The sequence below is a fragment of the Lithobates pipiens genome, unplaced genomic scaffold (assembly GCF_037356315.1).
Source record: "Lithobates pipiens isolate NorthernLeopardFrog02 unplaced genomic scaffold, aLitPip1_a1.2 Scaffold_10, whole genome shotgun sequence".
Taxonomy (NCBI): Eukaryota; Metazoa; Chordata; class Amphibia; order Anura; family Ranidae; genus Lithobates; species Lithobates pipiens.
Genome location: NW_027507686.1, coordinates 16,546,706 through 16,562,041, shown reverse-complemented (window position 1 = coordinate 16,562,041; position 15,336 = coordinate 16,546,706). Strand labels below are relative to the sequence as shown.

The following is a 15,336-nucleotide window of genomic DNA, read 5'->3' as shown; positions in this document are numbered from 1 at the left end:
AGGAGATATTTAAAAAAAAATAAGGCGCTCTTCCTCTGCCCGGGGTTCTCGGCTCTTGATTGGATAGATTGATAGCAGCGCACACATTGGCTCCCGCTGCTGTCAATCAAATCCATCGAAGCGGGGGGTGGGGCATACATTCGGCAGCTATGGACTCTGCACCCGCAAGGTAACTGCCACGGGCAGGGCCGCTGATAGAAATCATGGGGCCCCGTACAGCCTACCTGACGGGGCCCCCTTCAGTTCCACCCTGGTCCCTCCTCCAGCCCCACCCCTCGCCCCTCCCCAGATGGTCAGAGACTGCAGATATAGTACAGGAGATGGTCAGGGACTGCAGACATTCCACAGGAGATGGTCAGAGACTGCAGACATACTACGGGAGATGATCAGAGACTGCAGACATACCACAGGAGATGGTCAGAGACTGCAGACATAACACAGGAGATGATCAGAGACTGCAGACATACTACAGGAGATGGTCAGAGACTGCAGACATACCACAGGAGATGGTCAGAGACTGCAGACATACTACAGGAGATGGTCAGAGACTGCAGACATACCACAGGAGATGGTCAGAGACTGCAGACATAACACAGGAGATGATCAGAGACTGCAGACATACTACAGGAGATGGTCAGAGACTGCATACATACCACAGGAGATGGTCAGAGACTGCAGACATACCACAGGAGATGGTCAGAGACTGCATACATAGTACAGGAGATGGTCAGAGACTGCATACATAGTACAGGAGATGGTCAGAGACTGCAGACATACTACAGGAGATGATCAGAGACTGCATACATAGTACAGGAGATGATCAGAGACTGTATACATAGTACAGGAGATGATCAGAGACTGCAGACATAATACAGGAGATGATCAGATACTGTATACATAGTACAGGAGATGATCAGAGACTGCATACATAGTACAGGAGATGATCAGAGACTGTATACATAGTACAGGAGATGATCAGAGACTGCATACATAGTACAGGAGATGATCAGAGACTGCATACATAGTACAGGAGATGATCAGAGACTGCATACATAGTACAGGAGATGATCAGAGACTGCATACATAGTACAGGAGATGATCAGAGACTGCATACATAGTACAGGAGATGATCAGAGACTGCATACATAGTACAGGAGATGATCAGAGACTGCATACATAGTACAGGAGATGGTTAGGGATCGCAGACATGATTGATTCAGGAGATGGTCAGAGACTCCGTTTATGGCTGAACCCAGTGTACAAGTATATAGTATCACAGGGCTGATCCACTCTATTTAAACCACCTCTGCAAAATAAAGTCAGTGATTTTTCTTTGAAAGTACAACCAAGTGACAGAAGACAGCTTCACATCCAATTTCCAAAATACAAATTTTCTTCCAAACAGTGAACTGGTCAGGATTACTGAGGACAGTAACCAGTTAATGGGTCTGTGAAGCTTCTAGCCTGATTCAGAAGTAAATCCTTCTCCAAAAAATAATTAAAATATCAAACAATCTGTGCAGCACACACAGAGCTCTGGCTAAATAGTTGATTATAAGCTGAAATGGTTAAAAGCTGCTGCAGAGTCTTCCAGGAATCTTATCAGTGTGATCAGGCAATGTGCAGGTCAGGTTAGGCAGATAAAAAAAAAGTAACCAGCAAGACAAGAGGGAGGGGAGGCTGATCGATAACCTGTACACTGGCTGATCACATAGATATCTGGAAGACACTGCAGCCGGCCAGTTACATGTAACTGTGCTCCAGATCCTGTTACCTGCAGAACTTGTATAGCTCTAGTCATATGTCCTTGTGTCTCCCTCCTGGCTCTCCCCCATTCAGCCCCACTCCAGCATTGTTTACAGTTAAAGGTGAGGCTGAAGAAGGGGAGGGCTACACTTTTTTTTTTTCGTTTTTTTTTTTTTTAATTAGTTACTATGCATTCTTTCATCCCTGTTTATATTGCCTGGGCCCCCCCTGGTGGCTGGGCCCGGTACAACAGGGCCAGTCTTACTGGCTTATCAGCGGCCCTGGCCACGGGAGAGACCTTCTCCTAGGAGGTTATCTGATGTAGGGATTTCATGTCAGTTTTTTTTTCCCCCGTGCAGAAAACTGCCTGCACTTTACAGGGCACATAGAAAACCATTGTTTTCTTTGAACCCTTGCAAAATGCATTCAGAAAAGCTGATGTCTCAGCCCCATACTGTGAACGAGGCCTAACCGTTCCAAAAAAAATTACATTACCACCACATGTTCTGGACTGTAACTGTCATATTTGCTTGTGCGCTCAACCAAGTTGTCAAATCACCAAATGGCTGGAGTCCTAACAGATGACGTGCAGCACTGCAGATCGGACAGAGGCCAAGATGGCAGCTTCCTTGGCTGAAAACGATAAGAGGGTTTAGTTCCACTTTAAGTACCACTTGCACTTTGTCATTGAAACTTTTATATGGGGAGTGTAGGGTAAACTAAATAAACAGGTCTACGTTAGTGCCCCACTCCTCATGAGTACATGCTATTTGCCTTTTTTTTTTTTTTTCCCTGCTGCTCTGTTATAGCTGCTGGAGGAAGGAAAATAAGTCTTATGTAACCGGAGTTGCTGAATTTGGAGCTCATGCATAGCTAAAAGCCATCTCCTTCCCCCATGTAACAGTGTTGGGCCAGTCGCCCAGCACCTACGCTGCACATGACAGGAAGGGGAGCAAGTCGCATGCTCCTCCTGAAGTATCAGGTTTTCTTTAGCGTACCTCCCAGCACACAGGGCATCCTCATCTTCATTACTATAGATCAGGGGTCTTCAAACTTTCTAAACAAAGGGCCTATTTACTGTCCTTCAGACTTTAGGGCATGGGTGCTCAACTTGTGGCCCTCCAGCTGTTGCAGAACTACAAGCCCCATCATGCTTTTGCTTTTGGGAGCCACGCTTGTAACTTTTCAGCCTTGCAGTGCCTCATGGGACTTGTAGTTTTGCAACAGCTGGAGGGCCACAGGTTGAGCACCCATGCTTTAGGGGGCCGGAATGTGGCCACTGGGAGTAAACCATCCCTCATTATTGGTAGGATTTGTGCCCCATCTTTGGTGTCATTGGAAGACATTTTGCCCCAGCATTGGTGTTATTGGGCCCCATTATTGGTGTTATTAATAGGAACCGTGCCCCATCGTTGGTGTCATTAGCAGAAATTGTGTCCTTCGTTGGTGTCAGTGAATTAAATAGGGCCAGATAAAAGCAAGGAAGCAAAGGGCCACATCCAGCCCTAGGGGTTGGAGACCACAGCTATAGATTATGGTGACACCTTTTGGCCTATTGGACATTGGCAAAAAAGACTGGCCAAGGCTTAAGGCTTGTGGTTTTGTTTTTTGTTTTTTTGCTAGTGTCTTATTTTGCCAAGCGCGAGGATTGGTGTTTTCACCCAAGTAATTTGGTCCACATCCTGGCTCTTCTCCAGTCTGGAGTTGATTTGGGACTGGTCTAAAGTACGCTCTAAGATCAAATTTCAGCCTTGGTGGTCTTTTTCAGAGACTGCTTCATACTCTTTTGGTGCGGGCCTTAGTTCAAGGCGTATTGTGCATTGTTCCACCGGTTAATCTTCTTGGAACCATTGTTGCCACTGGGACCTCCAACTAGATACTTTCTGTATTACAGAAACCTCCATATGACCCCACCTGGGATATTCCTTTTGACATGGAAGGTTTTGTTGTGGTTATCATTGCTTTCACGCAGTTTCAGAACTGGATGCTGTAACCTGGAAGGAAACATTCCTGCTACTCCACCATGACTAGATGGTTTTTCAGCCTCAGCTGTTTTCGCCTAAGGTGGTTTCTTCGCTCCATCTCCAGCAGGACGTTGTGTTGGCTTCTTTCTGTCCTAAGCCTCAGACGCGAGGGGAGGAACAAGGCCCTTCACATGTTGGATTTGGCTCATCCTATCAGGTGTTACCTAAAGTCATCTACTGTAATTTGTCAGTCAGAATCCTGTAGCCCCAAGGAAGGGACTCTCTTGATGAATCTGTCAGCTTATTTCTCAGTCTTAAAAGTTCCACCATTTTTGGTAACGGCTCATCCTACTAGGAGCGTTGGTACCTCCTGGGCTATTCTTTATCAAACTTCGGTAGCTCAAGCTTCATTTGCGAAGTTTTACCAAGTGCATGTAAAGCCTCATACACACGATAGGACTTTGTACAAACTTTCCCTTGGATTTTTGTACAAAGGGCGTCGGCCGTGAACTTGTATTGCATACACACAACAGGTCACCAAATCACGTGGTTTTTCTGCTCTTTACTGCCACCCTTGGTCAACTTCTGTATTGTTGTCTGATCTTTTGCATTGGTTCTGAGCATGCGTATTTGTACTTTGTACAAAAGTCCTATGGTTTTCTGTACACACGATCAGACTTTGCTCCATCTGACTTTTGTTGCCAGAACGTTTGTCCGTTCGCACAGCCAACAAAAGTCCGATGAAAACCAAAAAAGTTTGTCCGATGGAGAGTACACACGGTTGGATGTTGCTCCAAAACGGCTAATTTGCATGTTTGTTGTCAAAAAGTTTGATTGTGTGTACGGGCCTTTAGAGCCGTTGGAGACGCTTACCTTTGGTGGGTGTCTTCTCCAGGCTGCTGTGTGAGGTTCTAACCTGTTCTGGTTTAGTTTGGGGCTTGTTGCCATTATGCCCTCCCCTCGTAATCAGTGCTTTGGAACATCCCTATCATAATGGAGATGAAGATACCCAGTGTCTTAAAGTGGTGTTGCCACCAAAAAATTAAAACTGCTTAAAATTCGTAAAAAAAAAAAAAAAAAAAAAAAATAATTGGCAAAAAAAAATTTTTTTACTCTCCTCTAAATACCGGTTGCTAGGGGGTCCCTCGTAATCTGCCTTCCTCATTGCCCGGGCTGGTGACATCACTTCCCCTCACGCCGCACATTCACCTGGGACCTGTCATGTGTCCCAGGTGACTGTACGGCGTATCACGGCGCCCTGCGCCGCTCGCGCATGCGCAGTGGGTGCCTGGCTGTGAAGCCACAGCCGGGTGCCCACAGTATGCATGACGGCGCCGCGAGCGGAGCGGGGAGTGAGGGGGGGGCTTCGTTCCCCCGCATCGCTGGACCCTGGGGCAGGTAAGTGTCCGATTATTAAAAGCCAGCAGCTGCAGTATTTGTAGCTGCTGACTTTTAATTTTTTTTTTTTTTTTTAGGGGGTACCCCACTTTAAGATATACAATAAAGACAATTTAGGTTTTAGTGAAATCCTTTTCTTGGAGTACATCGTAGGGCACAGAGATCCTGTCCTCCTGCAGTTATGGCTTGCTACAAAAACTGAAGCTGCGCTTAATGGGGCAGATTATGCTTAGGATGGGACTTTGTGGGGTTGATTTACTAAAGGCAAAACTGACTTTGCAAAGTGCAGTTTCTCCAGAGCTTATTAAATGAGGTAAAGTTTCACTTTTACAAAGAATACTCAAAGAAAAAAAAAAACAGCATTTTTGCTTGCCTATGATTGGATGATGGATGTCAGCAGAACTTCTGCTCATTTACCAAACTCTGGAGCAACTGCTCTTGCAACTGTGCAAAGTTCTAGTCTATTTGCCTTTTAGTAAATCATCCCCTTCTTTTTTTTTTTTTTTTTTTTTTCATAATAGAGATGATACCTTTTTTTTTTTTTTTTTTGTCTTGTGATGTTCTCCAAGAAAAGGGTTGTACAGGTAAACCAAAAAATCCAATTTTTATTTATTTTTTGTCATCACTTTCAGCAACTGAACAGGACAGCTAGGGTGCCCCATGATGAAGCCCATGGATGTAGCAGAGAAGAGCCAAGTGTCATGCGACAACAGTCGCATAATCCCACCCACCCTCTCCATCTCTAGTTGCAACCGGCTGTCATAACATCAGCTCTAAATTCTTTAACTATAAAATGTCTGTGTTTTTAAATAGTTTCGACCAGTACCGTTTGCTTCCCTAAGTGCTGCAGTGTCTCCAAGCACTGTATGTACTGCATGTAACTTCAGCTACATACAGTACACAGTGCTGGGTTCTGGCTGTTAGGCAGAGACTTCCCGTCTCACACCCAGGGAAAAAAAAAAAAACACGAGTCTGTCTGAACGGCGCTCAGCTATTCATAGGCTGCTTTGTGTTCTGTGAATAAATACAATGCTTTCTCTGATTGGCTGTGTCCGAGAGCGTGATTCAGCCTGCCCTCCCACTCAGCCAATCCAGAAGAAGCTTTTTATTCATTCACAGAATACAAAGCTGCCTATGAATGGCTGAGCGCCTCTCAGACAGACTCTGTTTTTTGTTCCGGGTGTGAGATGGGAAGTCTCCTCTCGCAGCCAGAACCCAGCACTGTGTACTGTATGCAGCTGAAGTTACATGCAGTACATACAGTGCTTAGAGACACTGCAGCACTTAGTGAAGAAAATCGTTCGTTTGGACTAGCTCTGTCCAAGCAAACTATTTAAAGTAAAATCCCCTTTAAAAAATGTAACCAGGCGATTTGTCCATGGATAATTATTGTTCTGACTGCAAAGAAATGGGAACTAATGTATGGTTTTGTTTTTGTCCTCACCTGAACAGTTTTAGATGGTAAAACAGATGAAATTCATTAACTGGTATTTCTTTTGCCTTCTATCCTTAGATTCCTCTTGCATTTGGCAGAGAAAACGAGAGGAATTATTGTCACCAATGACAACCTGCGGGAGTTTGTAGAGGAATCGCCAGCTTGGATGCAGATTATCAAAGAAAGGTCAGCGGCCATATTTTCCAATCGAATCAGAACTTTATAACTTTTTATTTTACTTTTTTTTATTTATTTATTTTTGGCTAGGCATTGGAACTCTAGGGAACTTTTCAGTCCCCTTGTGATAGTAATAATAACTGGCGATAAAGAAAACATTGTGAAGTCAGGGAATAATAGTAAACAAAAATAAAAACTCCCCTCCCCAACACATTTTTTTTTTTAAAAATAACTGAACCTGCAACACATATGTAAACAACAATTGCGTTAACACTAAGACCCCTTTCACACTGGGGCGTTTTTCAGGCGCATTAGCGTTAAAAAAAAGCGCCTGTAAAGCGATTGAAAGAAGCCTCATCTGCAATCCCAATGTGAAAGCCCAAGTGCTTTAAGAGCCCTTTCACACTGCTAGCGCCCAAAAAATACTTGTAAAGCGCAGCTTAAAATGGAAGTAAACCCTTCCAAACAACTTTGACCTACAGGTAAGCCTAGATTAAGGCTTACCTGTAGGTCCAAGTAATATCTCCTAAACCTATATGGTTTAGGAGATATTTGCCCGAAAATGGGCACCGCTGTCTACGGCGCATGCGCCGTAGACAGCGGCGCGCAGGCGCACTAAATGCGGCAAGTCCAAGAATGGATTTGCCAAATTTGTCTACTCCCGTGCGCATGCGCGGGAGTGACGTCATCGCGGCTCCGGCGAATGGCAGCGTCGGAGCTCCGAGACGCGACTCCCGTGCGCATGCGCGGGAGTGACGTCATCGCGGCTTCCGGCTTCTCCGCTGTCATTCGTCGGAGCTGCGAGAGACGCCACAACCAAGATGGATGCGGCGGACTACAGGTGACAGCGGCGACTTCGCTGGCTCCTGTGTCAGGTAAGTGACACATAATGAGCTACTATGCGATGCATAGTAGTCCATTATGCTTTACCTTTGCAGGGAAAAAAAGAGGAAGTAAACCCATCAGGGTTTACTTCCTCTTTAAACTAGCGGTGCTTTACCAGCATTTTTCGAGCGCTACTGGGGCACCTTTAACCCCTGCTAGTGGCCAAAAAAAGGGTTAAAAGCGCCACTGTCAAAAGCAATTTGCAGGCGCTTCCCATTGATTTCAATGGAAAGGGGCACTTTAGGAGCGTTGTATTCACCGCTGCATAGAAGCTGCTTGCAGGACTTTTTTTGACGCCCTGCCAGCGCAGCCACAAATGCGCGGTCGTGAAACGCTGTACACAAATAAAATTGTCCTTTTTCCCCACAAATAGAGCTTTCTTTTGGTGGTGTTTGATTACCTCTGTGATTTTTTTTTTATTTTTTGAGCTATCAACAGTGAAAATTTTGAGAAAAAATTAAATTTTTAACTTTTTGCTCTAATATCCATAAAAAAAAAAAAAGTTTTCCTCAATTTAGGCCAGTATGTATTCTACATATTTTTGGTAAAAAAAATTGCAATCAGTGTATATTGATTTGCGCAAAAGTTATAGCGTCTACATAATTGGGGAAAGATTTGTGGCTGGCTTTTTTTTTTTTTATACTAGTAATGGTGACAATCTGCAATTTAAAAAAAAAAAAAAGTTTCTTCTTCTTCTTCTTCTTCTTCTTCTTCTTCTTCTTCTTCTTCTTCTTTCTTCTTTCTTCTTTCTTCTTTCTTCTTTCTTCTTTCTTCTTTCTTCTTTCTTCTTTCTTCTTTCTTCTTTCTTCTTTCTTCTTTCTTCTTTCTTCTTTCTTCTTTCTTCTTTCTTCTTTCTTCTTTCTTCTTTCTTCTTTCTTCTTTCTTCTTTCTTCTTTCTTCTTTCTTCTTTCTTCTTCTTCTTCTTTCTTCTTTCTTCTTTCTTCTTTCTTCTTTCTTCTTTCTTCTTTCTTCTTTCTTCTTTCTTCTTTCTTCTTTCTTCTTTCTTCTTTCTTCTTTCTTCTTTCTTCTTTCTTCTTCTTTCTTCTTTCTTTCTTCTTTCTTCTTTCTTCTTCTTTCTTCTTTCTTCTTTCTTCTTCTTCTTCTTTTCCCCTGGAATTGCTGCAGACAGATCAGACACTTTTGACACTTTCTTTTGGGACCATTGACTTTTTATACAGAGATCAGTGCTATAAAAATGCACAGATTACTGTGTAAATGTCACTGGCAGGGAAGGGGTTAACACTAGGCGGGCGATCAAGGGGTTAAATGTGTTTCTAACTTGAGGAGGGGTCTGACTGGAGGAGGAGACAGATCGCTGTTCCTAATTATTAGGAAAAGCAGATCTGTTTCTCCTCTCCTGTCAGAACGGGGATTTGTGTTTACATGCACAGATCCCCGTTCTGGCTTTTGTGCCCGTGGTCAAGGGTGGCAGCCGACATTGTGGCCGCCGGGCCACATGCATAGGGTCCCCCGCTGTGCAGCAGGCGCGTGCCTACTATGGCTCTTAAAGGAACTGAGGTACAGGGATTCACGGGAACATGACAACCTGCTACCGTGGCTGGTTGGCAAGTGGTTAAAAAAAACAGCCTTTCCCTTTTTAATTTCATTTGTATTTTTTATGAAAATATGCATTTATGTTCTTAAAGCTTAAAAGCTCTTTTGGTGCTAAGTCTCCTATGGTTCATAGGAGTGCACTTCGTTCTGATTATGTAAAGCCACAAAAACGTTCTACGTTTTCAGAACGCATAAGGCCCATGGGATAAAAAGGTCATAGCTGCAAATTTTCTAGCTGCATGATATTTGCGTAACTGCTAATCAAATTTTATGTTTTAACATGTGTTGATAAAAATATTTGCTCCAGCAGCGAAAGGGTTAAATGATGTCTTCTAATATTTTGCCTCCAGGATACTGCAATACACGTTTGTCGGTGACATTTTCATGCTTCCTGATGATCCACTGGGAAGGTTTGGGCCGAAGCTAAACGACTTTCTCACTGCATGGCCCGAGCCCAGGTATCAGTCTCATAGTCTAGCGTTGCTTCATTGTCTGTTTGTCTGTCTCACTAGAAACATTTTCTAAATTTTTATAAAAAGTCCACTGACGTGTTCCAGTCAGGCCCGCCTGTCGGCATCTGTTTACATTTGCCTACCTTTGAGTCTGCCCACCTTCCAGACATCTGTCCTGTTGTACTCTGAGCAGGGAGATCTGTTCACAGATACGTTGCTGAATGCAGCAAAGCTTGCCCATATGACCCTAAAGAAAAACAGTACCTTTTGGTACAAGATGTGCTTTTAAGGCATGTCCCCACCCCTCCTTGGTACAATCCACCTGTAGGAATACATCATTCATCTTGGATCCAGTGATCTTCAGTGAGTGATCCTGCCTGGAACCGCACAGCTGTGCTTCAGGAATTGTCCTTGCCATGTTCTTTGCACCCTCTGGAGGGCGCCAACAAGTAGGGCACATCATATGAATGAATGAGGCTGTGGAGAGACCATACACAGGATTAAGTATGACTGGGCAGGGGCTGCACATTGAAGATCACTAGATCCAGAATGAAGGTATTTCTCCAGGTGGGTTGCACTCAAAGGGTTATGTCTTAAAGGAGAAGTCCAGCCTGAGCTCGTGTGGCTGGGCTTTTCCTATGGGTCACAATTAGTTGTGCACTCCTGTGACCCATTTTCAGCAGAGAGCGGGTTGGAGCCTGCTTTCTGCTGACATCATGGATTTCAGTCCAGGCACCGCATCATTGGCACCTGGACTGATGCCTGCCTCAGGCTCTCAGCGAGCCGTTGAGAGCCTAAGCCGGCGCGATCAGCCCCTCCACAGTTCAGTGCTCCAATGACCGCTGAGGGAGATGAGCAGAGGGCTGTGACTTAGTCCGTAGCTCTCTGCTCACGGAGCCCTGAAAGCTGAGCGATCAACAGTGTTCGATCGATCGGTTTTCAGCGTAGAAGCGCCGGGGGGGGACAAACGCAGCATCAGGGCCCATGCAGCATCCACCTAGGTAAGTATGAATCTCAAATACAAAATATTCCCATACTTCTCTTTTAAAGATTATTCTTTAGCACCTCGCCCGGCCAAAATTACGGCCGAGTGTGGTCCTATTGTGACTGGACGTCATATGACGCCCTTCATAACAAGGTGCTCACGTGTGCCCCCAGGGGGTGCAGTGATGCCAATCGGTGTGGCATGTCACTCGGACACACCGCATCTCCAATCACAGTAAAGAGCCCTATGAAGTAGGCTCTTTACCACATGATCAGCTGTGTCCAATCACAGTGTAAATAGGAGGTGCCAGTTATCGGCATTCCTCTACACAGGCTGACAGCGCGCGAGTAGAGGAGAACCAATAAGACTCTCCTGACGGGGAGTGGTCTGCACTAATCAGTGCATTGGTTATCAGTGCAGTAGCACCAGTGCTGCTCATCAATGCAGCCTCATCAGCACACATCGGTGAAAGAGAAAAATTACTTATTTACAACATTTTGTAACCGAGTCTAAGAACATGTGTTTGTTTGTTTTTCCCAAAGTATAATTTTTTATTTTATTTGTTTAGGAAAAAATTCAGTGGTAATTAAATACCACCAAAAGAAAGCTCTATCTGTCTTTAAACAAAAATAATAAAAATGTTGTTTTGGGTACAGCATTGCATGACCGAGTAATTGTCATTCAAAGTGAGACAGCGCTGAAAGTTGGCCTGGGCAGGAAGGGGGTGAAAGTACTCAGTACTGAAGTGGCTAAACCTGGAAAGGTTTTGTAATCAAAACCAGATGCATGCTGGGATTTTTACAGAGTTTAAAGCGGAGTTCCACCCAAAAATGTAACTTCCACTTTAAGCACTCCTCGCCCCCTTACATGCCACATTTGACATTTAATTTTTTTAAGGAGGGCGGACTTCCTGTCCCACTTCCTCCTTCTACCCAGGGACCGCCAAGGCGACTCCTCCTTTAGGCGGCCCCTCCTTCTAGGCGATCTCCTGGGACACGTGACAGGTCCCAGGAGATTGCCTGTCCACTCCGGGAGCGCAGCGTGACTCGGTGGCAATGGAGGCGCCGACGGAGAGGAGGGGCAGAGGAGCGACGCTGCCGTTCGGCTGCATCGCTGGACCGTGGAACAGGTAAGTGTCTGTTTATTAAAAGTCAGCAACTACACTTTTTGTAGCTGCTGACTTTTAATAGACATAAAAAGCCTGGAACTCTGCTTTAAGGGTAAGTTCACCTTTTAGAGGTAAGGAGAACTTACACTGGACCCCTTCCCCAACCCCCCCGGTACCGATGTACCGGAGTCCTCTGATCCCCTGCTGTCAGACACCTGGTCGCCGCTTCACCGGTCCAGGGATTTGAAATCAATGCAGCTTAATCTCCTATCCATACCTCTCAGCATGTACGAACAAGAGGCATTCTATTTGGTCAGCACTGTCGCATGGATAGAGCTGACCAATCAGAATCTGCCTAGCCCATCCTGTAAGCGCTGGAGGAGAGGAGAGAAAGCCGGGAGGAAATCAAATCCCATGGTGAAGCGAAGTCCCGGTGCCTGACAATGGGGGGATTGCGGGACAGCAGGACGGGAGCGGGCGGGGGGGGGGGGGGGTTTGGGTCAGGGGTCCAGTGTAAGTTCACCTTTACAGATTTTCTGTAAAGGTGATCTTAGCCCTTAAACATAAGCTCTTATTGGCTGCTTATTTATATTTACTTAATTATTATTACATTAATTTATTTTTTTTATTTTTTTTGTATGGGGTTTTTTTTTTTTTTTCTATTTCTTACGGCACATAATGTAGAATAAAAAGGCAGGCGTCCTCTGGCAGGACACAAATTCTGTGTACATGGCGTCTCTGGGCCGTACTGTGTATAATATAAACACAGGAAATTGCTTGGTCTAGTTATTACATAAAAGCACAGCAGACAGGAAGGTTACTTTTCATAAGCACACCGATCTGTTAAAGCTGAGCTCAAAGCAGGTTGCTAAATTCACAGGTGGAATACTTTCCGTGTAAAGCTTCAGAAGCTGCAGCTATTGAACTTCTTTTGATCCAAACCTCACTGCCAGACAGAAATGGGCAGGTTGGCGACTTCACTTTTCTCTACTGCAGATAGGCTCGGCTCGCACTGGTGTGGCTGCTGTGTCTGTATTTCCCGCAGGAAAAAGGTGGGCAAATTCCTTCCTGATCCCTCAAGAGGAAATCTGATATTCCCTGGCTCAAAGATGCATATAAATGTCAGTATTCACTTATATTATGTACATTTAGGAAAGAATCCAGGCCTTTCTTAAAACAATCTACTGAGCTGGCCAGAACCACCTCTGGAGGGAGTCTATTCCACATCACTCTACTGACGACACTGGCTGAGAAGGGGTTAAACGGGCGATCAAAGGGTTAAATGTGTGCCTATCTGGTGTGGGTTTTTTTTTTTTTTTTTTTTCCTCTCTCTCACTGTGGGGTAGGGGCTTGTACTAAGGGAAGGCATAGATCCATGTCCCTATTTTGCAGGAACCCAGGATTCATGCCTACTCTCTGGACAGAACGGCGATCGTTCTTATTTAGATAGGCCATGATCCCCATGACTAAGCTGTGTGGGGGGGGGGGGGGGCGCAGGGACAGAGCAAAACGCGTTGGTGGCGTGGCCTGGTGGAAGCACAGGCTGTGGTTGACTTTTTCACCCTCCCACAACTCTGTGGATGTGCCGCACCAGGTATTCCATCCTTTTGTCTACTTTACATAGGCAGACTGCCGTTCTGCTTGTGTACCCAGTGATTGACGGGTCCCGGTGAATATCGAGTTCTGATATATTATACAAGCTGAAGCCCGTGTGAAAGAGGTCTAACTGTATTCATTGCTTTTTTTCGTCTTCCTGTATGAGTTCTTGTGAAATAAAGTGGACCGGTTATATAATTATTTTACATAATGGCTAATCTTTTTCTTCCCCCCCTCTTTTACCTTTTTCAGGAACACGTCTGTGCCCTTTCCCCCGGACAGCGGAGTGTTTTTTTCCAGCCAGGACTTCCCTCTTGCCAGAGAAGCAGCCAAACACAGTCGTGTCCCTGCAAACGTTTTTCCTCCAAGGCAGATCAATCCAGCAATAGCGAACCTACCCGACTACAGGCCGCCTCTCCCGCCCCAGAGGAGCCATGACGAGACTTTATCTCTAAAGGCCCAACTGTCGAAAATATTTCCTGAGAAGGAGCAAATCGAGAAAATCAACCAGGTGTTGTCCGCTCACCCTTATATGCGGGATCTCAACGCTCTGTCCGCCATGATCCTCGATTAAAATTCTGTATTTTATCACCAGTTTTGTGTACAACTTGGAAGCAGCCACATCGGTGGCTGAACCAATCCTATTTTTTTTTTAACTGTAAGGTTGGTTTTTGAGTTGCGGTTTACATTAAGGTGTTATCTGTCTAGGTCAGGGTTAGGCAACCTCGGCCCTCTAGCTGTGGTGAAACTACAAATCCCATCATACCTGTGATTGTCGGGGTCTTACGATGTCTCATGGGACTTGTAGTTTCAAAACAGCTGGAGGGCCACGGGTTGAGCACCCAAGGTCTAGGTCAGTGATGGCAAACCTTGACACCCCAGATGTTTTGGAACTACATTTCTCATGATGCTCCACTACATTGCAGAGTGCATGAGCATCATGGGAAATGTAGTTCCAAAATATCTGGAGTGCCAAGGTTCACCATCACTGGTCTAGGTTAATGCACTAGGGTAAGGCAGGCCATACATTATGCAGTTTTCTTTCTTTCCCTGCAGTGAAGAGGAGAAAAGTGCTTGATTCCTCCATCAACACAGTAAGGGTGTTAATCCCTCCTGCTTGCCTTATTGGGTTTTACCATGCATCTGCAGAAAACCATGATCTATACAGCTATAGCCGTCGGCAGCAGTTGGGCAAAAAAACAAAACAAAAACCCCAACAGGCTGATTGTACTGAAGTCAACTGATGGTTCGACTTCAGTACAACCAGCCTTCCCATAGACTGATCGAAATTCAGTCAGTTTCTACAGAACTGGACAAATTTTGATCTGTCTGTGGCTGGCATAAGGCAAGCCGGTGACGTTGTCAGTCGGTAAATGTGATTTACTACCCGTCTTTGTTCCATGCCTCTGCTAATTTTAAAGAGTTTTCCCAAAGCTTTTATTTAGGGGGGTACTTTTGTGAATTCAATCATTCATTGGCTATTTACTTTGTGTCCGTCATGGACTGCTCAGGGATCTCCCTGCTAATCAGAAAAGAACATCAGGTAATATTAGGAGGTATACGTAGTCCACGCCAATGTTGCCACGCCATCGTGTACGTTTCATCACTGAAGTTTGAAAAAGCGAAGTCACAACTAGCTGCTTCAAATGGCTTTTTTAATGAGCATATCTGCTCTGGAACACTTTTTTTTTTTTTTTTTTTATAATTTTTTTGATTCCACTTGGCTAGGGAATGGAAACCTGATGATGAAGGGTGAACATTGGAATCCCTTCTAACGTGTTGGAGGTTTTTTCCTGACTTCTATGCTCTGTATTACTATAGAAGACTAGACAATTACTACAGGAGACAGGCTAGGTTCACACTGATGTGGTGAGGGAAATGGCGCAATCCGTGCATTTTTTCCCCCGCACTGCGTTCAAATTGCACTGCCCTTGTGATCTGCAACCTTAAAGCGGAGTTCCTTCCAAAAGTGGAACTTCCACTTTAAGGCCTCCTCCCCAGCTTCTGTTTGTGAAACTGAGCTTTTGGGGAGAGAG

General features: G+C 44.9%; 1 protein-coding gene across 1 annotated transcript in view; it reads left to right on the top strand.

Moving 5' to 3' along the window:
* Positions 1 to 13,894, top strand: part of N4BP1 (NEDD4 binding protein 1) — a 43,097-nt gene extending 29,203 nt beyond the window's left edge. The window contains exons 6-8 of the mRNA XM_077451742.1: positions 6,622 to 6,729; positions 9,510 to 9,617; positions 13,553 to 13,894. Of these exons, the coding sequence (XP_077307868.1) occupies positions 6,622 to 6,729; positions 9,510 to 9,617; positions 13,553 to 13,874 (538 nt within the window). The 3' untranslated portion in view covers positions 13,875 to 13,894. The remainder of the gene's footprint in view (positions 1 to 6,621; positions 6,730 to 9,509; positions 9,618 to 13,552) is intronic.
* The last annotated feature ends 1,442 nt before the right edge of the window (positions 13,895 to 15,336 follow it).